The following is a 25,435-nucleotide window of genomic DNA, read 5'->3' on the forward strand; positions in this document are numbered from 1 at the left end:
TGATACCGTGAACAATCTGTGAATAGAAAATGAGACTCCAAAACTGTTTCGTTTGGTTGCTTCAATCTTAAAATAATTTTTTACATTTATGCAGATTTTCAAAATATTTTATACTGTTATTATAATAATTATACATAATAATTTTGTATATATGTATATTCATAATAATATATTGAAAATCAAAAGAAACGGTACAGAAAGGTAATCTGATACAGAAAATGCCACTGAGTTTGCTCACAATTATAACATAATTCCAACATGCCGATAAAACTAAGTTTTAAAGAGATATCGAATGTAGCAAATTTCTCTGGTATTTACTCGTATTTATTGCATATTGCATCGCCGTTTATCGCCATATTGCATCTAATATTATATCGCATTAAAATCAATGGAAACTTCAGCCATGCTATACCAAAATCACCAGCGTAGACGTAATGCCATTAGTTTCCGGTTAAAGCAGTGTGTAGACCTTACGAGCGAATTACAGTTGCATTCGTGTTTGCATATTGAAAAATCAAGGTTTAAGACGTCTGCACAACATGGCTCGAATGTGACGAAATTAATTGTCCTTCACCGCAAAATACGAAACGATAAACTGGACTGTTAATCGCATTCGGATTGTAAATTTCGACATGTTGCGGCTGTATTTATGAAAAGGAAAAAGAAACGGGAGCAGCGTTGCAAATACTTCTCGAACAATAGCCAATAGGCGGTGCGTTTCTTTCTTTACGAGCTGCATAACTTCGAAAAAGAATTCCGATAAAATTCTCTGATCAAGGAAATTTATTTCCTGTTCCAGGTTTTTGTTAACACGTTTTTCTTCTTCGTCCTATTTTACCGTACTGCGAACATCGATCCATAGCATACAGTGGAAAAAAGTATCTGGTAGACAAAGTTCGTCTCTGTTTCTTGACTTCAACCTCGAACGAAATCGTAAAATCGATACCGGTTTTTCTCGATAAATATTTGTTTCTGTTTCTGCCTGATCCATCGCGTAGTTGTATGGGGCTAGATAAAATTGTGAAAACTACTTATCTAATTGCGCGATGTTAGACCGTGCGAACATTTGTGTGCATCTGGTGTCGAATAAAACATTCTAACAGTAAAATTGAAATTATTATATTTCTTAAAACATTAAGAATCTTCTTGTTTATTAAAATAAAAGTGAAGTGGGGATATAAAAACTCGAAAACTGTGACAGGATAAGAAGGATATACGATTTTCAATTAATGTGAATCGTGGTCTCCTTTCTATGTAGCTTGAAATGCAAATATATTCTAAGAGATCCGTAATTAATATTCTACTAATGAGTCACATTAATTTACGGTTAGGACCGTCATATGTCAAAGTAGAAAGTAAGATTAGCTATCGTACTTTCTGGTCAACTTGAAAGCTTGTCAGCTACATCACAGGTGCAATGATTTTTTCGCTGTCCGACGGAAGTTCTCTTCTACCTAAGGGCCTTTTGCACGTACAACCCACACACGATGGTTATTAGAGCTATGAGAGATGCCAACCGATTAATACGCCGACATGGCTCGCTGCTCCATTAGCTTTGATCACTCGCTACCACCAAGATGCCGATCCTTCATACGTGTGTATATCGTGAAATGTATGTTTACCAAGGCAATGATGCTCACTCGTGCACAAACTACCTCCTCGTGTATCGACACTTCATTGATAATACGCATTCACCGACGGAACTCTACCGAAAACTATTTGATAAAGCTTCCTCTAGAATTCTTCTATCTTACGTCTCTACGTCAAGTCGAGATTTAGTGTAAAAATGTTGAACATAAATGCACATAGTGGGTGAAAAAATAGTTATGTTCTAATAATAAAAAGAAAATTTATATAAGTTAATTTTTTAACGAATTTACTGTTTGGAAATTGTAATTAGAAATATCTTGTTTTCGTTAGGATATTTGGAATTTCTAAATTAATATTATTTTTATAATTCCTGTGAAATACGGTTACGGTTAAACAGGTATGTTTGAGTATGCAGTATATTTTTGCATTGTAAATTTAAATCACCCATAAATATATAGACATCCTCAAATCACTTATGTGAAAACTTTTGTTGAATTTTATATTTCATAATCATATTCATGCATTTATTATAATCGCCACTTATCTTCAAGGTATTTTCACTTTCCCATGCCATGAATTGCAGTAAATATAATTTTCGAATTTTTTTAACGACATAAAATGAACGTTTGTCGTATTAATGCAACTCATACAACTCATGGATCTGAATAATCATGTAAAAATAATGATATATATTTTAATGTTGTATTTGCAACTTAAAATTTATTAAAAGCTGCATCACGAACTGGGACTATAAATAATGTTGTTCCTCGAGAAACCAAAAATATTACTTCAACTAAAATACCATTTTTAAACCAGTCCAACCGATTAACAATTTGTACTCCATAACGTAACAATGGGATACATTCGTGATTTATAGACACTGAATATATTGAGCCGCGAGCTGATCAATAAATTCTGAATAAATAACGCTCAACTGGATACAAATTTTGTATCCAATCTTTTTTTTCTATCGAAAGATAGTAAAACTCGTACGAACAAACAGAAAATGTTGTAAATTCGTATGTTGTTATGATTTATTATTCCACTCGTGCAAGCGGAATAAACAAAATTTCTTTCACAATGTGTATCAGTGTATTTAAAGTTGCTACAAAATTGCTCGTCAACTTTCTAAAACGTAATAAATAGTACGAAATACTATTTTATATTTTTCCTCAAACAATTAGAATTTTGATGTATAGTACGGAAAATTTATACTTATTATTTTTATCTTTAAACTCATAAATTTTAACGAATTGTGAGAAATATTGTTTTCATATTTCCTCAGGCAGATAAAAATACAGTAAATAATACAAAATAACATTTTCTATCCTTCCTCTAGAAGATAGAATTTTGACAAACGCGCACCAAATTCTATTACAATGGAAACAAATAGGAGTATTATTTTCTCGAACATACAGCATCGAGCAGAAACAAATGTTACTTGTTCAAATACATGGAAAATATCAACAGGACCATTCGTGGGAAACGAAACTTCCACGTTCTGTGCTAAAAATTCGAATGTTATTTTCTGTCGTGCAGTGGAGGGTGTAAAAAATGGCCGAGGTAAACACAGAATATCGGCTGCTGTGGTTGTGCATCGATGCGAAGGGTCGTTTTTAGCATCAAAGCATGGAGGCTGACCTTGGACAATTTACGTACACCGGACATCCACCACGAGGTTAAAAGCGCTACCAACCGGGTCGCGCTGAAGTTTCCATAAATTACGTCCGTCTATTATTCAATACACGGTTGCACGCGAAAATATTCAAAGAAGAAGTCGAACCCAAAGCATGTGACTCGTTGTGGTGTCGTGAAACGATTTCACGACAAACTATTGCGCGATCGCGATGCAACCATACGGGACCGATGATATCAAAGAGAGGGTCCATCGGATAAATATAGAGCTACCTCACGCTATTTGCTCATACAGCGTCAACGAACGAGAATTTATTGCATCCCTTAGGACGTTTGAATCACTCTTTTTCTTTCACATGACGAAGAATATTTCATAGAGCAACGACGTACAATTTTTGTTCGATACGATGGATTTCAAATGTCTTTTATCAGGAAAAGATATTACGTTATTACGAAATAATTAAGAGCTATATTAACTTTATCTTGGACAATATTGCATAAACTTTGGAAATTTCCACTAAATAAAACCAGATATGAGCACATTTTGTCGATATTTAGAAATATGTCGAAGAACATCAAACTATCTATCTGTATAACGGTCATCTTATAACAGAACATAAATTCTTCTTATTTAAAAAGTTACCGGAAGATCTCCAATTCGGGAAAATCTATGAAGTAGCTCTCAATCTAGAAGTCAAGCAAATTACAATTACAAGTTCGAAACTGCACGTTCTCTACGGGCATTAAAACAGGAAGGCATCGAACAAGATTAGCATTATAGATGGAAAGATTATCGAGGACTACTGATGCTATCAATGCTTGTTGTAAAATTAAAACTTTTCTAACAGAGAGATCTTAGGGAGACCTAGGTAAAGGTCTTAAATTTCGTTTCGCAGCAGGGCTGCTGATATTCGATATCTCGATAATTGATCAAATTTTCTTTAATACTGTAACGTACATACGATAACAAGTATCTACAATGATTGTACAATTGATATTTCGTAAGCCCGATGAGCTTAATTCTCCTCACGGCGGGTATCTCCACCTACTTCGCGGATCATCGATGTATCTTTCGGATAAGTCGTCGATTATAGATGAATCACTGATAGTACAGTGGTTCTTTTATTTTTACGTTTGATCCATGGAAAATTTATATCCAAATTATCGGTCGATCTTTAATCATGCCAATAGAAATATCTTTTATCCTCTTTGTTATCTTTTGTTATATTTGTTGGATATTTGATATTTTTGTAAATTGCGACAGCGTACTTAATTTCTATCCTTGTAATTTATTAATTCGTCGTAATTTATTGGAATTATTTTATAATTATTTATTTCGCACAACTTTTGATAATTTTTAGAACTTTTATAAGTCCTGATAGTTACAAGATCTTGCGTAATATTATCTTTGAGAGAACAATATCTGACATTTTGTATGAATTGTATTATTGATTTTTCACTAAAATTGCAAATGACCGGAACGTGTAGAATTTAAAACATGGATATCTCTTAAATAAACGAATGCAATTTTCATTCGAAAACAAGAAGAACGTGCAGCAAAAATAGTGGGATCGATAGCTGCCGGAGCTGCTGGCTAATTTTAAACTCTCCGTCGACCATTTTCACAGTTAATTAGTCGGTTGCAGTTTCTACAGACTCTTTTCACACTTAGGATCAATCGTACTTCGTTGCTCATTGATCCTCTCGGCTATATTTCCCCTAGCTAAAGAAGTAACCTTTCTTCTGCCTAACGTCATATATATTTCATTTTATTTCACTTAAAAATTGTTGCATTGAATATATTCTGGTATATTCCTGTTTTAACCACTTTAAAACTTAATTCTAACAGCTATTCCCAGAAAAATATGAAAGACGTTTGCAGAATAAAAAAACAATGACATTTTACAATCTTTATTCCCATCGAATAACCGACAGGTTACAATACATCTCAAGTGCAAATTTCCTGTATTTTTCTTGTCGAAACTAATACAACAAAGTTACACAATGTATATCCATATAAAAGCACAATGGACCAGGCAAAGAACGACAGAAGTAAAGAGAGAATGGATGCAAGATCACGGATTTCCTTGCTGATTCAATTCAAGGGTGAATCGGTTAATTTGCAAGATATTCGACTTACCTCGTCTCGTAGCAGGTGGAGGTACCTGTCATGAAAGGGAAATTAAGGTTCATCGTGCCAACAAAGTGTCAATCTCACGATGGCCTCCGTCAGCCCACACGGGCTGCACACGCGGTTCTACAACAGCGAGTAAAATACAAATACCGTGTTCGCGATGGTCAATGCCACGCAACGTACACGTTTCACGTGGGCAGAGACTAATGGTGACCCATAAGCGCGGATCACCGAACGGAGTAACAGTCCGAGCAACCTATCTCAGCCTGGTAATCTCGATGCCAAATGCCATACACGCTTTACTGCCACGTGATTAATGTTTCCTATTTAAGCTAGGACGATACTCTTCCCGGTTAAAACCCCGAACTTTACTTCTCCTACTCACGGACTCGTGGTTTGAGCTTGTTATCGATATTTAAACGAATATCTCGAGCAGGACACGCTGCTGTCTCGCACGAACAGTTGTCAGTTTATCCGACTGAACGCTGTTATTTATCATCGATATGTTCGCGTTGATCGATCGCGCGCCGATTCGATTGGCTACGAGGAACGTACGTCATTTGAACAAACTACGTATCTTTTCCGTTTCAATGGGGCTTCATGTTCATCATATCCCAAAAAGCTATCTATAAATACTTTTAAAATTAATCAATCAATACGAGAATGTACTTCCTGAATACAGATTTTTAACTACAAAACTTTTTCTATTCACAGAACAAGAGAAATTGTTTCCCTAATTATGTAAAATTTTGATTAAAAGTATCTCCTTCGATAGATTTTTTATGAAAAAAATTCAAATTTGAGGTGATAGAATTAGGTAACAGAGGGATAGAGTTAGGTACATATCATAATGTGACATATATACTTTACATGATTTATGAACCTACCGGCACCTTCCCGTTCGTCTTTTCCACATCGTTGTTCTCCAACAGGGGTGCGCTGCTACTCTTTCCGCCCATCTCCACACTTAGGGGTTCCGGTTTTAGTTGAAGACTCGCCGCGGAAGGGGACGACGGGGCTCTGGGAGGTGTTTCCAGTAATTCTCCAGAGCTTAGCGAACTACTCGCTGTAGTGGACAGACCTGTTAAATAAAATATTAAACAAATTATTCACTCATGAAAATTGTCACAGAACGCTCGAAACGTAGTTACTGTGAAACACACGCTTTAAAGAATCGCTTTAAAGTCCGCTTTAAAGAATCAGAAGAAGGACTTATCAAACTGATTACAAAACAGTTAATAAGCTTTAGTTCTTACAGGAATATGAGACGATCTTGGAGTATTATGAAATATGAATAACAAGGCGAATTTTTAATACATTGATGGTGCATCGATATATGTAATATTGGTGATGATATATGTAATATTTAAAAAATGGACTTGATCATTCCTCCTGAAAGTATTATACATATGTATATTAATTACTACAGTAACACGTCTCTTTATTTCCTTTTTCTATCTTCATAGAAATCTACACATCTTCTCTTCTCTTCATTTTCTATTCCATTATTCATACTCAATTCTATTATTTATATTCTTCTTGATTCTTAATTAGCTTTCACTGTACATATACAAACATTACATAAATTTTTACTTTATAACAATCCTTGTAGTCAACGATTGGAGCCAAGAAACTCATCGCCATTTCAATAAAAATCAGAAATACATAATAGAATAATTACACAGCATTTCTACAAACTTATTAAAGAACCTTTCTACTTAACCAATATGTATACACAACTGATCCCCACCACTATTCCTTCATTACATCTCACGCAGCAATACCCACAGTCGCAGATTCTTTCTATTTGCATTCGCTGGAGGGGAACGTCGATTACCATCGAAACCTTTCCCCAGCTCGACGAAGAATTTTTCCCTCGATTAAACGTTGCGGCTCGGTTAATTGCTTCGCAAACGGACAGGACAAAAGCGGTGTTTGACTTTGTAGAATATTGTCTCCTCGAAAACGAGCGGCATTGGAACCGTGCAATTTGCATGTCCGTTGAATGCACGACGTGTTTAGAGGCGCGATTAGCGCCGTCCACGCGTCATAGCACGTTAATGAAACTCACACAGAGGCAAATTGGTCGGCCGAGGCGGTTTGATCCTCGGCAGGGTGTCGTCGAGTCCGCTGCTGCTGTCCACTGCGTCCTGCGAATATTGGTCGTCGATTTCCTTCGTCTGCGTGTGTACGCTCTCGCGTTTGATCCACACGTCCTGCGAATGTTTGTCGTTCCTCGAGTTCAACTTCGATGGCCGCCGCCGGATCCTCTCCCAGGTCTCTTTGCGGTGACACTTGCTGGAGGACGGGGCTGTGACCGAGAAGATGACTCTTTGATGATGCAATGAAGCCTTGAGTGTTCGGACGTGTTTGGATTAGTATAGAAGATATGTTTATCCGAGGATAAGTTAATGTATAGTGGCCCACCAAAGTATTTAAACACTTGTAGAAACTTTTTATGGACATAGGCGAATGTAGGAAAACATATAACACATTGGAATTTTAAATGAAATATTAAGTTGTTATATATGAAGTGTCAGTTTACTTTGGAATAGAAAGATGTGTTGATGATCTGAAGATAACTTAATTTGTGATTCGGATATTTGGGAGAACGAAGGATTGAAATTTGAAAAGAAGATAAGCTTTCGTTATGATGAGTATGCTTTTGTCCCGTTTTACCAAAGTAAGTTTGTTAACATGTTAATAATAATAAAACCAATCTTAATGTAAAACCTCCTACTGATTCTTTCTTTACTATATGGTAACATTAACCTACCATATAACCCGGTATCAAGGCTTTTAATACTACAAATTATTATTATCTCAATATTTTAGAATTATGAGATTGCGAATGTTTATGCAAATTCAAGTTTTTATGAACAAAACTAAGAAATGTAAGAAAAGATTTTATTCACGAAAAATTATAGTGATTATTATACCTTTGATATTTTATATATTTCCGTATATTGTATATATTCTTTACTTCTTCACATTTTACAATTTCTCATAAATGCATAAACATTCATAAATCTACTAATTGCATTAATTCATGCAAATTTTGACGAAACACACAAAAACCATAAAACATTTCAAATTGCACGGTTAAATAGCTAAGAACGACGTTCTCGAGGAAAGTGCACGCAATACATAATTTCATTTGGAGAAACAATAATCGACTTACGCTTAACTATCCGTCGATCGGTGCTTCTAGGAGGACTGGCGGTGCCGATGCCGCTCTCGAGCGGAGATGCTCTGTCAGTCGTATCCGGCGACAGGCTTCCGGAGGAAATCTCGTCCATGCTCTGCAGAAGATCTTGCGACGACGACGACGATCTATTGTCGTCGTCCACGGTGTCTTGCGGCGAGCCAGGGTCCAATGTGCTCTCGTCTTGCAACGATTGCGAATCCATTTGCGATTCAGCTGCGAACATTCATTTATAGACCAGAATAATAAATCCATCGGGCGAACATCCATTTCTTAATGTTTACATTTTTGCCATTGAAATGAACGCACGATTGGTAGTTGAGGATGAAAACTGATTAACAGGTTAACACTATGAAAACTGGCTAATTATATGATTAACTTTTGTTTCTACTGGGTTTATGAAATCAATTGTTGTAATTACGGACAATTATGATGAATTTGGTATCTATTGTAAATCAACAGGATTGTATACCATTTCAAGCTTTATTTAGAGTTTACTATATTTTCTTGCAGCTCGTTTTGTCAAAAATAAGATATATCGTATTTATATGTGTGATTTGTCTTTACTCATTTCTAATTCAATTTCAATTAATGAACTACGAATAAACAATATTTTATTAGAGATCTTCAAATCTGAGAATTGAAATACTAATAGATAATTTATAAAGGAAAAGAAATCTTCTCATTCCTAAATGATAAAGCATGATAATTAACAATGTTCTTCTAGTTCATACTTTCTATTTGAAATCCATTTCCTGAAAAATACACTTTCTTGAGTTGCATCGCTCTTCTAGCTATCAACGATATACGTATATAACATTAGTTAATGAAATATTGAAAGTAGCCATAAATAAATAAGAAAAGAACATGCTATAAATTCACTTCTTCCGTAGGTTATCGTGTTTTATTGGCACTGGCTATTAGTTGTGAAATACGGACAGAAGTAGAAGTTCAAATAACGACTTGACGAAGCAGGAAGAACGCTCGAATAAACGTGAGAGTTACCTCGTGGAGAGTCACAATCACTGACCCATGTGAAGCTGGAACTTCTCGAAATAGCTGGCGAAGTTTGCGTCGCCATGTCGGCACAAGTAAGCGAATCCATCGGTGGGCTGTTCGGACAGCATGAACCAGAGCCATTTCGGATCTTCGATAACAGGGATTGAAGAGAAATCGGTAGCTGAAAGTGTTTCACTTCGTTACTCGAAGCACAGATTTGATCTTGTTACCTGTAATGTTCTACCGTCGACTTTCTGCAACCGGTGCTCATCGAACAAATAAATCTAATTCCGACTCATTGAACATTTATTTTTCAAAATTTCACTTTCGCGTGTCTATATTTATTAATATCTCAAACATTGCTGGCAAAATTATTGAAAATTAACTACGTCCAAAATATTATATAAAATTTTTTTGTGAAAACCAACATCAGATCTATTAAACTATAATATATGCTATATTGAAGTATATAAAATAATTAAAAGTATATAATATCAATTTTAAATATTATTTTAATATTAGCGACAATCCTAAAAACAAAAATTCCGAAACCTATCATTCTGATAGGTTTGATAGTTCCATTGATATATCGTAGTTCTATGAATAAAAAGGAAAGTAAATGTGACGCATACTATAGCTCATGATATTAGAAACGAATCTTCAAAAAAAGAAAAAAAAAATTCATAAATGCTCACCGAACCAGATCTAGAATTCTGTTCATCCAATATTTTCTTCACGTCCACATTCTCCACTCGATCAAACTTTCCACTATCGACGCTTCCTATTGAACCAGCGTGGTCGTCTTTCGGAAGATCGCAGCTAACACCTACGTCGTTCCCTCTCGATCTCGAAAGCGAGAATTTTTTCAAATCTACAGGACTAACTTGTCTCACATCCTTATCAGACTCCGACAATCTTTTCGCCGATATATCTGAACGTAAAGTCAACGGCGAAACGGCTCTTTTCTTCGAAAGACCTTTGCAATTGATTCGGCCATTCTTCCCCTGCAACGTGTCGTTCTCCATATGAAGAAAATCTTGATCAGGTAACGAGGAGACTCTGACGAGAACAACATCCTCTGTATTCTCGTGAAAAACAGGCGCATGTTTCTTCCACAGAAACTTCGAAAATGGGGACTTTTTCTCCTCCGTTGGCGTGACTGGTGCCGATTTAGGCCCGTTACCGTCCAACGACCTCGGTCCAGGCAAATGTATTTTATCCTCATCCAGGTCATAGTCGGGATCCATCGCGTTTTGGTCGTCGTTGCGCCGAATTCTAGCCAATCTCGGCACTCTCCTCCGTTTCTGGTTCGCCAAATTCATAGGCAGACTAGTCTTTCTGTGGGCGTCCAACCGCTGTCTAGGTGGTAATTTCGCGCTCGACTCGTCTTTATCCATGTCGATACCGAGCAAATTGTACGAGCCGATCTGCGAAGGTCCAACTGTTTTCTTTTCATCGACTTCTTCATTGGTCTTCGAACTTATCTCTACATGTTTCTTTGGTTGGTCGTAACTGTTTCCAAGGTACTTGGCGCGCGAATCATCTTCTTCCTCTTCCTCCATCGCACGTCCGCGATCCAGTTTCGACGATAGACTAGAAGTATTTCGATCGATCTGCCCGTGATCCTCCATGAAGCTCATAAATGATGAATTATTTGGCTGGTCGTAGTCGGTGTTCAAGACATCCCTATGATATCCTCGTTGATATCTATGTGCAACGATGATGCGTTGCAGATCTTCGGGTAAGCTTCCGCTCTTTCTTCGATCGTTCTCCGCGGAAACGATCCGATCCTGTGGCTCGTTGTAGTCCGAGCTCAACAGGAAGCGATAGGCTGTCTCGTCGCTGAACAACTTTCCATTTCGTCGATCACGGTTCTCCTTGTTCGGCCGAGACGATGATCGATCGGTGCTCGCCTCGCACGAGCTTCCAACGGAACTCTCGCTGTCCGATATGCCAAACTCGTTCAACAGCTCCTTGTACTGCACGATCCTCAACTCTTCCTTGTTCCTCTTCCGCTCCAGCTCTTTCGTCAGCTCGTTGATTTCGTTCGCGATGATAGTGTTGAAGTTCGACCATTCGCCGATGTCCTCGACGGCGTTGCTGGTCCTGCCAGCGGAGTTCTGTCGTCTGAACGCGAAGCTTTTTGCGGGAAGCGATTTCACGTTGCACAGATCGGTCGTCGCGTAGCACGTTGCCTGCACCGGCGCCGTCTGTGGGGGATACTTCGGCTCGCCTGTAATGATCAGGGGAGTCGACGGCGCTGACTCGATGATTTCACCAATCTCTTCCTGTTGAACAGAAAGTAGAGTACGTTAATGATACGTTAAGGGCAACGGATGTTTGGTGGGAGAAAACCTTGGAGGTTTGTTTTCAAATATTTATGGATAATTGGAAGTATGAGATTGGTGAAATTAAGATCGATGAATTTCTTAGAAATATTACAATTTTCATTAGACACAATTTTACAAACAATCTTTTCTGGAATAAATCAGCATGGCTGAAGCGATTTGAATAACTTTTTGAACTTTTCAACCACCATCCAAAAACCATTTTCTATTAATTTTTAAATATTGTTATATCCCTGTTACTATACCTCTTCGCTAGGCAAGAATACAATCAGAGAAGGTAACGAGTAGAATGAACTTATCATCGCCAGACACGAAAACAGCGAAGAATCAACGACATTTAAATGAAAGGAAACCATGTACGGCATATACATAGCCGTAGCAAGAGTTGATGAGATCGACATTGGCATTACAATTCCTTCGAGCCTCATTTCTCTCGATTATGTTACAGCAACCGTCAGAGATCAATATTAATATCCGGAGAAACGGTGCGTCTTGCAACTTAATAACAGCGCCTCGCATAGAACGTCAAACTGAAATGTCAGCTAACGAAATCACAATCGAATACAGATTGCAGGCTGAACGTCGAGGAGATAATAACAGCCTATATACCTAGATACAGTTTCCTACTCTGTGCAATGTACATATTTCTAATCCTTGAAAGCAAAGAAAACTTCCAGTTGCAACGCGTCGGTATCTCATCGGCTACCATCGCTGATAAATCTTAACGCGAGAAATGGAACTAATTCGTTTGAAATAGCTAGTGTTGAAATCGGTTCGACACGCGTATAAAATGGTTTATAATGAAGTAGTTATGTTGCTGACAGTAACGACACGAGCCTCGATGATCCTAATATACGTCGTAGAACGAAAAATCGAATGAACGAATGTTATTCTTTTCCCATTATTCTCAACCGACGTTGGCTTACGGCTGGCCATAGAAAGTGATGCTTCTAATTTATGAGCTGATCTTCGCCGTAGACAAGGGTCAATTAACCTCGATCACCGGTTTAGAAACCTGTTCAGTTTGTACGACACTTGTTCGACTTTTCTACTCGTTCGACGCCTGCTAATCTTATGGACGCGTTTACTGATCGGTGTTGCCTCGGTTTCATGACACCGTACCAGCCGTAATAGAAGTGATTTCGAATAGTTAAAAAGGTTATGTAAGAGATAATAACGCGGCATGGTGGAGAACTTGCCCGGTTAATGATGATATAGTGTCTAGCTGGCGGCAAACGCTGTAACGAGGACCTTACGTATCGCGCCGCTAACGTGGAAACATGAAATTCACGTGTAACTGGTGTTGCTGATTTTAATACAACGTCGCTGCACGTTCTGAAAACGATATTTATTGCATCGCCACGAGTTATAGACTCTGATGGATCTTACTGCTTTGCGTTTACTTCCGATATTTCGATTTTTAAGTCGCTTTCACTTTCATGGTTTAAAAAATGCATCTATTTTCGTAGAGTGTTTTTTATTTATATTGATAAGGTAACAGAGTGCAACTATTTGTGCAAATTCATATTTTTTACCAGTCATAAAGAAATGAAATTTGAATGAATTTCTTCGTGTCTTACTTTTTATATGTTGGCAATACCATACCGTAAACTTCACTTCTGATATTTTACATGTTTTTGTATAAGTAAATATATAAATTACATTTTAATATATATAATATGTATTTTACGTATGTAAATACATAATCTATAAAATGACCTGTTTCGATATAAAAAAATTACAAAATGTTCAAAATGTAGGACAGGATTTATTTTCCTACAATTAAACATTTCGATACAACTTTCTCTCCAGGTTTTGACAGTTTGTCAAAACTGTTAATTTTCACCTAGTGCGAACGAGGCTAAGCTTCCATCCATCAAAAACTTTCGAACCGTTAAAGTGAAACACTAGAGAAGCTAGTATCTCTAGCAACGAAATGAAATAAAAATAAGAAAAATTTTTCTTTGTTCCAAGCTCATTAATCATTAACTGCATACTTGTAATAGGATCCACATGCAATTTTAGAACTTACAAGTAGCCAATGAGCCGCATCGATCTCGTGCGTTTTTTCCCCACCGAAAGCTTGTTCGTCGACCGAATAGTCATTTCTCTCATTAGTACAGTAATATTTTCACTTTGCATCATGTCAAGCATCGTTATATATTTCTTTAGAGAAACGTATCCATGCTCTGTTTGTTTAACTCCTTCAGTAGTATAGTCATACATACACAGATCCACGTTTTATAGTGGACAGCGTCGAAGCAAAGGCTAGAGTAAGGAGTAAAGCGAATGTCTATTTAAGTCCTGTTTCTATATAAAAACCGGTTCATAAAAACCGGAATTTGCATTAATATCTAGAATCTACCTATTACGCTAATAAAATTTGCTCTGCGTAGGTTTTCACAAACTTAATTTAATACAAAAAAGATTAATTTGAATTTACACTATTCGAGAGCAATTCAACTGACTCACGTTTTATAGTCAATATAAGCGAATCAAAAGATCGCATCACCTTCGACGTACCAGCGATCTATCAACCACGCATTCTGCTCGCTATGGCGCGCGTAATGAAAAGCTTGATTAAACCTACTTGCGGCTAGGTCGAATTGTGATCTCGCGGCTGAGATACCGAGGTGCTGATACGCACGTCTATCATTAATCAAACGAGCGAATAATATTCGTGCACGCGTTCCTTCTAAAGAGATCCTTTTAATGCGCCGGCAACGCGGACCCATCGAACTCGAGATGAAACTGAAAAATTGCCTCTCCTCGTTCGATCGTCTTCGTATCGCATCTTTCACCGTGAATTCTTTTTCCACCTGCACAAAGGAGCCTTTTCATTTGTATTTATTCCGTTACGAAGGCGCGTCTCGATTTTAATTACATTCTCTTATACGTCGGAATTGGACTTCGAATTATTTTTAAGTAACTGTAAATTCAATTTATACGAGCTTACGATCGACACACGGCCAATTCAATGGCGCTATCGTTCGATGATATCGATTGCAATCCCTGCTGCGAGGATGGACGGTATTTTAACATCGAGAGATCTCAGAAGCGGACTATATAAGTGCCTACCTTTGATTCGTTCGTTGGACTCGATCGTGTTATCTGGTACGTGAATTTTGTTCATCGCAAAATTGCCATTCACTCGTCCTTATATTGAATGGAATCGAATTATTACACTAGCTAATCGAATTTGTAGCATTTGAAGGATTTCTTGGAAATCTGTTTCTCAATCGCTTTCGAATTATTGAGCTAGAAATTTGGATGATGAAATTTAATCAATTAATTAAAAAAAAATTAGAAAGAAATTAAAGAAATTTAAAGAATTGGAAAAAAATTAAGGAAATTAAATTAATATTTTAATCGGATTTGCTCCATTTTATAAGATTTCTTGGCAGTTTTATCTTCCATTGTTTCAAATACCTCGTTCTCCTATTTACTATATATTGTCAAGCAGATTATAATAGAATTCTATTTATTTGAACTTATCGTGGAACAAACAGCTCGTGTACCTAATAGAATTTGATTGATTTTCCTCGTTATTCACAATATCCAAATAAGTAGCTTCAATCGACGGGAGTTTAATTGAAACATTAAGGGTTATCTAACATTTTTGCAAGATTTTCACTCAACTTAAAATATTCATTTCTGTCGTTGAACATGATGACTATGGAAAGAAATACCAAAAATTTCTTTTAATATTTTTCTCGTTACTAATTCTTTTTCGATGTAGATTATACAATTCTACGAACTTTGAAGAAATTTAAGTACCATATTTACTGCACTATTGCGCTTCTTAAGCCAAACTTTCTATCTATTATCATCGATTTGTATAATTAGTTTTTGAAACTATTTGTTTTTTAATAAATTTTTATACCTATATAAAACAATACGTACTTTAGATACTATAATTTACCACATTTTCAATAATATTGCATTTATACTATTTTTATACATTATTTCACTGGACGCATAGCGAGTTAATTAAGAATTACCTACAATTTCATTCCAGCAGATAAAATCCAAATAAATGAAATTTTATCGTGAATATTTTCTAACAAAGAAATGAAGTTCCACTGTAAAATTTCATTACGCAAAATAAATGGAATATCGCGAAATGACGCTTCACTGTAAATGGGAATTGGACAAACGAAGTTTCACTGTAGTTTCCATGGACAATTGCGGTCAGATGCATGAATTAAGCGGCTGCAGTTGCGTCAGCGACGCATCGAAAGGAGAATTAGTGGTCTGGTGCGATCGTTTAAACGGTAGAAAGATAGATACATTGGAGTACAGATTAGTCACCGATAAGAATCCGATGGACAACGCAGTGATAGTTATATTCCGTTGTCCCACGTAAGTCAGCTGCTGGCTTCGGGCGCACAATGCAACACCCGTGTCAGGACAATGGGAAGCTCGTGCTCGATGATTAATCGTCAGACTGGTTATAATAATGCGAACCCGCAGCCAGAGAAGTAACTATGGTTTTATTGCGATAGGATCGAAAGCCGAGACTTCATCGCTACGGAATGAGAGATGTTCACAGGCTGATCGTAATTAGATGAATTGTTTAATTTGTTGCAATTTTATGATTTCTTTTTTTAATAGCCTGTATTGTATTAGAATGTTTCATAGGCAACAAATAGCCTAGCGACTGTACAGAAAAATGTAACGTGAGTTATTGTAGAGGGGCTTTACATACATTAACCAAATTTTTAAATAATGGCCTTGTATTAATATCCATCTATGCATAAGATAACTAGATTGGGGTTAGGTTGGGGTTACGTTAGATATCTATAAGATAACTAGAAATTATTTTTTTATTCTTAAATAAAGTAAAAGAATATAAACTTTATTTCGAATGAAAACCATAAAAGTATCCTGTATTACACGAAGAATATGAAGATTTCTTATGACTAAGATTATTCTTCCACGACAGTCATTGTCATAGCAATTAAGCAAATAACCACCTTGCGCAAGAAAATTCCACGGACGTTTCTCTAATCACTTCGTTATCCGTGCAATCTCGAGCAGGAAGAAAACGGTCGCTAAAAGCACGCGAACCGAGCTTTCACATAAATATCAGCTTGATAAATGCACTGGCGGCCGCATTATGGATGGAGAATATTAGAATGGAATCGCGATGCCGATTGTAGGCGTGCATCTGGTTGAGATTAAATGCAATACCAATCAAGACGATTCACAAGCACTTCCGTGTCAGACAGTGGAAACATTGCGCCGTTTTAACGACCGACTTTCCTTTAATTGTCTTTTGCAATCAACGTTCAAATTGAACGTTTGAATTTGTGGTTAGGCAGAGGATAAGTGAAACCACGGTGAAATAAAACCATCTACCTTAAAGTTTCAATACCAATGCGTAACCAATAAAAGTATTCGATTGGAAACATTTATAAGATATTGAGAGATGAATTCTATTAAGTTCAATAATAAATGTTCTATAAACAATTGCAACTGAAAGTAAATATAGAATTTCACAGAATGCACTTTGCAATCTGCTTAAGTATCGTAATGCACAAGTTGAGTTATGAGACATAAAAGATTCAATATTTTATTTTATTATATTTTATGATTGTATAAGGCACCAGTGTTATACACTCGAATAATAATTTTTAACTTTTCAATTTACCGTGGGACCTATCAAAATGATTGAAAACCTCTTCGTTCGAAGCTGCAGTATTAAAGGATATAAATTTTAAAGTGAAATGCCATAGGGTGCTTCGAAGCCCCTTTGCAGCTGTTCGAACAATAGAAAATAAATTCAACCTGCTCTCTGTAGCGACAAATGTGAGAAGCGAAAAGGAAAGTCTCTTCTATCAAAAGGGGGAAAGTGCAAACACGAGGTAATATATTATACAAACGAAATTAAAACCAATTATATGTGCATAAAGGCAACATTGTAACGGTATTCGAAACATTCTTTTCAAACCATTAAGTTTTCCTCTTTCTAAATACTAATCTTATCCTTTAAAATCTAACAAAAAGCATTAGTTCGTTACTAACTATCACTAATTATCAGACATTTAGTATATTCGAGACGTAGAGTATTTATGAAAGTTTTACGTTAGCATATATTAATCTTCTTTTATTTTAACCCTGGAGGAAAGGTCTCCTTACAACCAAGAAACTTTCTGTACCTTTTTTCCTATTTCCTTCCTGTCATTCTTTGTGTCTTTCTTCTTTTCTTTTTCCCTTACATACCTTCATGTATTTCCCCTTCTTCCTATTTTCTTTTCCTTTTACCTATTCTCCCTTCCTTCTCTTCCATTCTTCGTTGCGATGTAGGCCGCGAATATTAAATCTTATAGTGAGCGCGTTTTTCACATTATATGCATTTTGCATCCTGTATATTTATACACTTCTAAATTCCACATACATGCAAATGAATAAGCATCTACAGTTTATTTATTACCTCCTTTCTATGCATCTTCTGCCACCCTTTCTTCTTTTTTTTCTATTCCAAACCTGTACCTTCTTTCCCTCTTCTTCTCCCTTCTGTATTTTCCCTTCTTTCAAAATACACACAACATATTCCAGACATTTCGGTCAGATTCGAACCTATTACGAACATACTTAATCCCATCTCTAGCTATAAGATGAATACTGGAAGGGGGAATGAAATAGTTGGCGAGCGAAGTCGCGTTCAGTTATTAAATCACGATTGTACGTGATTCATAACGGTGCTCGTTGGGCAAACGATAAAATTTTAAATACACCATTGTCCTGATCGCTATTAGCGACCACGGTCCCGCTCGTACATCACCGCGTATTGGCGTACTCACGACTTGCGCGATATTTTTCTTCATCGAGCTTGTATATTTCCGCCTTTAGCTGAGCACAAATAGAGATATCTAAGCATACTGCTATTATAAGAGACGCCTACAAAGTCGACGATATTACGAAACGGCAATATCTTAACCTCTCTCGAAGGATATTGGCTCACCTATACCCATTAACATAAACGTTATTTAACACGCTCGCGCTGAGAATGCGTGCCAATGATCCGACTTGTACAACGTCATAAATTAACGATATGTACTTATGCTATGAAAAATATCTCTGTTTATTCGCTTATTGGCAACACAATTTTCACGTTTCAGATAATGCTTGAGATTTTAATAAAATAAATTTTTAACCCGTTACACACTAAATTAATTTCGTAGCTGTTAGTCCAGTAACATATACAATTATTATTACTTGCTGTCTCATTGTTTCATATTTTTTGAGAAATCATACACCGATACTCAACACAATTTCAAACCATTGCCTCTAAAAGCTAACAAACAGGCGTTACACGAATTCCCAGATATAGATAACAAGAAATAACAAGAGAGTATTCAGTGAAACTTCCTGCAGGAGGATGTAATGCATCAGTCACCGGCCGATTCGAGTAACACACAAACGAAATAATTAGAGGTCCGAGGACGAGAAGACAAGACCGCGAAGTGACCTTTCAATGTCTACGGGGATTTCACCGTGTGTCGGGCCGAATCGGCCTCCTTTAACTCGCCACGGTCTTGGCATGCGACAAAGAAAAATTAATAAAGAAATATCCGGAGACGCTCGTTAGAAGAAGCGGAATCCGGTTGTGAGGAGTCATTCGTGTACGAGAACCGCATCAAAGTCACCAATATACAACATCGACCAGTCCATTAGAGTTTTTATTAACGTCCACTGGTGAACAGAGAGACAGCGTGGCCGCTAATGACACCGATCGCTTCCCGAGTCATTAGTTTCCGCGAAATTTTCCCAGGGGCCGTGTCATCATACCCGAAGCAAGCTTCACGAAAGAAGAAGAAAAGATAAAAAAGAAAAGAAAGAAAAGGTATAGAAACACCGTTTCCAACAGGAGAAAATAGGATTTTTCAATGTGACACCTGTATACATCGGCAATTAGCGCAATTTATTTACTTTCACGGCTTAATTTAGCACCTTCGTTAGCGTATTTATCAAACCGCATGGAAACGTTTATATCGTCGTTAATGCGCGGTTCGCTTATGGTGCTTTCTTCCAATAGTATGTCCGTTACGATTTGCCGCATAGAAACCTATAATCGCATGTCTTTTATCGATTCCTGGTTGTATCTGGTGAAAAGTTGTTTTTAGTACGTTTAGAAGAGGGTTTTACGATCGGGATATTCTTTTTAATTGAAGAGATGACAATTTCTAACAGTTTCAGAGGATATAAAAATGTTGAAAATATATATAGGCAATTAATATCAATAGTAGTAAACGTTTCTATTGAGTACTAAAAATCTATATCTTTTTCTCTTCGAATAATTATTTGATACAAATGACCTCTAATGTTATTTAGATATAGAGCTGCCTCCGTTTTTCTCGGAAAAATAAGATATAAATAGGTCTATTGTAACTGTTATAAAAACCGTACGACTATGTTATAAAACTGTATGACTATAGAAATGTTAAATTGGACTAAAGGCATGATTTTCGATATTATTCTTCGAGATTTCGATGATACTGTTGATATCAAATAGAATTTCGTGTTTTTATTACACTCGTATACAGCAACCTACCAGCAAAACGAGGTAAAAAGGAATTGAATTAATACGAAAGATAATCACCGATTTAACAGAACATTAATTTCCGGTAAATGAATATTAGAGGATTTATAGCGGCGCATAAATTATCGACTAACTCCGCTTGTCCCAGTAACAGAATCATTGCATGACAGCTCAATCCTACTCAACGTGCAAGAAAACGTGCATTAAATTTCCATCAACCACTGAAAAATGATTTCACCGCAGCCGTCGTTCTGCACTACATTTCCAATGGGGCCTCTTGATCGAGTTTTTGCGCAAGAAAATGATATTTTCATTACACTTTCACTAACAGATGACGACTGATTCTCGACGATCGGCAACGTACCATACGTTTCAATCAAGAATGTCCGTTTCCCCTTCGCGGGCATACAGAAAGACGAAGCTGTGCACGATCGTTTCTGGAAAACTAGGACGTCATTCGGTCTCTAGGGACGCGACGATCATCGCTTCGAGACTCGTGCTACCAGCCCGTGACCTGCTACGTTTGAAACTTTTTTCTTTTCTCTACGATGAAAGCCGCCTGCCCGTCGAACGTACAATATCGGAACGTTGTAGCAAGCTTTTGAATTTTGATGATCAATTCTATCTTGACGCTTGGCCTCGACGTGATCTGAATCACGCGTCCCGTTGGTAGATAAACGAATTTTGTGCTCTAGATGGGTTCCTTGTCGAGATTTCTATGGATTCTTAGTTCAAATCTTCGTAAGAACAGTGTCAATCCGATTTCATGGAAGTATTGTTTGATAAGATTAACAAGACTAGAAAAAATTCAGAAAGAAGAAAGTACAGTGAAATTTTTTTGATGTGGAAAGTTTATACAGATCTTCAAACATAGAAATTCATTGTTTTCGTTATCCGAATTAGAATGGAATGAAATTCTGGTTGAATTTATGAACGTACATTCTTGTAATTAGACTATGGGTGTTTGTATAAAATATTTAAATATACAAAAATGTACACATGTGTCCACATAATACAACAAAATATCCAGAGTGGACATGCTGTTCGTATTATATTTCCTTAATTGTATTCATAAAAACAAAAATTTGCATAGTCATTGGTACTCTAATCACAGGAGACACTAAACGTCATTTGTGTTGTAGTCAAAACGAAACTTTCAAAGGAGGTCCCAAAACTTGAGAATCCAACCAGATTCTCAGGCTAACTCAATATATCCAGAGCTAAGCTAACTATCGATCTTCCCATCAGCCCCACACACTCAAAACTAGCAACTCATACACTGCAGGAGATTGACAAAAATTACAACATCGAATTATGCTCCAATAAAATACCTACACTAATTGGTAGATAAAAAAGTCGTTAAACGACACGGACGGAATTAGTCAAAGCAAATCAAGGTTTCAAGCAGCAGTTTCCCAACTACAGGGGCAACTAAAATTTATAAGCGAGACAGAAACTCGTTCGAGCTTAAGTTGCGACACGTAAGACGCATTCCAGGTAGGAACACGCGTCGTCGAAGAGTCGAACGCTCATTCGTTCGCGTGGAAACATTAATCTTCCATGTTCGGTGAACGATCGACATCTCGTGTCCAGCACCGTCGATTATATCGTTAAATGCGGGGCGCCACGCAAGAAAATCCTCAGTAGTATAGACGTTCGTTGCACTTGTTCTAAATCTCGAAACGAAACTGGAACGCGATTTACTCCGGGGACACGAGCGAAGCGCGTCATCGTGTCTTCGAGATCCGCTCGCGTTCCATCACGGCTAAAACGCGACGAAAGCCAGTTTCTGCTCGTTATGCAAGTGTACTTTTTTTTCTATACACTCGTTCAGAAAATTCTTTCGGTTAATTGATTTTGCTCTTGAAATGCGTGGAATTTTTAAAACGTGTGATGTTCTTCAACGGTAGCTTGGTTTCTAAGTTACGAAAGGGAGCATAAATTGTAGGTTTTTGATATGAATTAATGAAGTTTTTAAAGATTTAGTTTCTGAAAATTTTTTAGGCTATGAAGGAGAAAAAGAAATAGGAATGCAAGTGGGGTTTCTTAGTATTTGGAAGACTGGCTGACATTTTTGTTTTAAAGTATGGTATTAGCGATATTAACTTTATATTACACGAATTTTTGTTTGGTTTGCTCATCGAGACACAAATAGTTAATATATTCGGTGTTTACTAAAGTTCCTCATTACCCTTAAGAGGAGTTCGCATTTGGATAAGTAAATTTGGATAAGTAATTCAGATGTAACTTCTTAATTTCTTTTGGAAATACGAATTGCTTCGTTAGAAATTAAATGGAAGATTTAACTGAAGTTCAATTTAACTCTCTCAACTTTCTGATTAGAAATAAGAATAGTGTGATATGTTGGATCACATACTTAATCATACATATTGCAACTGCCTCATATAATTCCAATTACGTCTTTATAACGATATGAATGTATTTCGATGTTATTTTGCGAAATTTCAAATGAAGGTGAAAAGAGGGCTAAAGGTCTATATTATCATTGCATTCTCCGATGTTCTCAATATCAGGGTGAAAACAATGGGTCACAAATTGTAAAACGAAAAATCGATCGACAACAGAGAAGCGAATCCGTTGAAAACCCCCATGGAATCGTGCAATTCACGCACGGCTAAAAATCCATTGGATTTCACTTTGCCTTTTCGTTATGTCGTTCATCCAATGAACCAGGCTACCCACGTTTAGTCACGCTTGCCAACTGGAAGATAAAAAGGCGAAAACTGCAACGACAGTGAACGAATTCTAAAGAGAACCAGAAAATTCTAATCATTTGCCTTGTTTCTTCTTTTTTCTTCCTTGTCTCCTGTACTTGTGCTGCGTGAAACACGAATAAAAATTCAATGAACTTTTTATTTACGTCCAAAAACAAGTCGAATGGACATAACATGAAACAATTTTGCGTGTCTTCAATGGATTTGCCTTCCATCGAAGGCAATTAACGAATGGCACGACGTATAATCGCTTTCTAATGATCAATGATTCGAGAATTTACATCCAAACTGCCAATAATGTGAAGGCTTAGATATTTTTATTGCAAATTTTCTTAATATCGGGTACACCTGATTTAATGTGGGTCATAATTGATAACAGGAAAAATCTAACGGATGATGTTGACCTATCAAATTCGCCTTCCGCAGAAATAACATTACATATAGTGTACACCAACGTAGTTTAAATATGTCGTAAATTCTAAAATGAGAAATCGATACTTCTATACGGCAAGTATTTAAATTTTGTAAATAAAAGTTGGTCGTAAGCAGAAGTAATATAACAAGATCCATGAAACATGAAACGAAAGCAATGGTAAAATTGCACATTTCCCACCGTCACGAAATAAAAATTCGAAGCAATTTCTCGAGTATCCTAGGCAAATGAGACCACGATCCGTGTGACCTGTTGGCATGATACATGAAACAGCATTTTTTCCTTCCTTTCGATATTTTTCGCCTCGAGGATGAACGAAGATCGTACCAGAGAGGAAAAAGAATCTCGTCGATAAATTTTCACCAGTTGTCATATCATGATATTTTATTGCTATTCCGACCATAAAACAGCCTTATGACGATCGTGGTTGCATTCATCTGCATCTATATCAAACCGGAACTTCGATGAAAGTGCACCGACAGATCTTCACTTGAGTTTCCTATTAGGATTTACCTTTGACCGGTTTCATCACAAGTCTCTTTTAGTCTTCTTTCATCGAATGCAATATCTGTTATTAGAAATGAGAGTTTGCTTTTTTTCATTAAGTAACGATAGGTAAGTGATTAGAAATTTGTTGTTACGTCTTTCTTGGAGCTATAACGAGATCTAAGAATTTTCTTCATGGTATTCTTGTAAGGAACAATCTTTCGTGATTTATTGCTTGATTTATGTTTTCATTAATTTATAACGTTAAAAGAATTATACTTTTATGCTGGAAATATTAATATTAATATCGAATATGATTGTGATATTAAATTGACTAATAATTACTGGACTTTGGAAGTTTATATATCTATAGAAAAATTAAAAATATAACATTGCATAAGTATCTGTACTCTAACAATTGCTTCTAATTTTTGTTAAAAACATGTTTCTCGTTCCTTGCTATTTTAATTTACGTATATCACTTTATTGATTTCGAGATACGTCAAAAAACATTAATTGACTTGTAGGGTTTTCAGTGAAGAATTCTATAAAACAGTAGAATTGTTCAAATAATGAGAAGTTTAACGATCGCTTTTTCCGCGGTGCTCGAAATTTCATGTAACAATAATTGCATTCTTTGTCATACAAAAAAAATCGATTCGCAAGTAACAAACACCTTATAGTTTTAATAATTCGATTGTCACGCGTTGATCTATAAAACAGAAATGATACACTGTATACTAAGAACGATGATAAAATAACGGTAAATGTTATAAAGCATAACGATTATTCTTAATTAACCACGTGCAGAAATTACACCTAACAGACGGCCTGTGAATTTTATGAATATCAGCATTGTCATAAAACGCCATTAAACGCTCATCGGTGGAACAATACTCAGCGTTCGAAAAATCGAAGAAAAATCATTTGATGCGTCTTGATTCTTCGTAACGATAAAAAACACCTTACACAGGTAGATAGAATAATATAAATAATGTCGAGAGCAAATATAAGATACGATATCGTGGTTGCTCTTTAATCTAGAATGATTTGTCGAAATTTTTCTTTTAGCAAGAGCTTTTCAGAAAATATTAAAATACCATCATTTTCTCGCCAATATAAAAATCAGGAAATCACCGGAAAACGTGACATTTTGCGTTCCCATCCAGAAATATTCAATAAACAATATTACACAGAAGCTACACAACGAAGGAGAAGGAACTTAAATTTCGTGCTCAGTTTCAAGATCGATCATCTCGTGCGCGCACCGACAGCCACAACTAAAAATGTAAAGTATACTTTCAACTGCGAGTATTACGTAAAAG

The 25,435-nt window shown here is 36.5% G+C and overlaps 1 protein-coding gene across 2 annotated transcripts in view; it reads right to left on the bottom strand.

Annotated features, from left to right (window-relative positions):
- The window catches only part of LOC117238983 (rho GTPase-activating protein 7), a 349,400-nt gene that overhangs the window by 217,279 nt on the left and 106,686 nt on the right, over window positions 1-25,435 (bottom strand). Inside the window, exons 3-7 of one of the 2 annotated variants that reach the window (XM_033504242.1) lie at window positions 10,259-11,851; window positions 9,570-9,744; window positions 8,541-8,780; window positions 7,431-7,670; window positions 6,247-6,440 (exon numbers count right to left, since the gene is read on the bottom strand). In XM_033504242.1, the coding sequence (XP_033360133.1) occupies window positions 6,247-6,440; window positions 7,431-7,670; window positions 8,541-8,780; window positions 9,570-9,744; window positions 10,259-11,851 (2,442 nt within the window). The remainder of the gene's footprint in view (window positions 1-6,246; window positions 6,441-7,430; window positions 7,671-8,540; window positions 8,781-9,569; window positions 9,745-10,258; window positions 11,852-25,435) is intronic. The other variant, XM_033504244.1, reaches the window with a different exon arrangement.

Source organism: Bombus vosnesenskii, unplaced genomic scaffold, assembly GCF_011952255.1.
Source record: "Bombus vosnesenskii isolate JDL3184/JDL3185 unplaced genomic scaffold, Bvos_JDL3184-5_v1.1 scf7180000013788, whole genome shotgun sequence".
Classification (NCBI taxonomy): Eukaryota; Metazoa; Arthropoda; class Insecta; order Hymenoptera; family Apidae; genus Bombus; species Bombus vosnesenskii.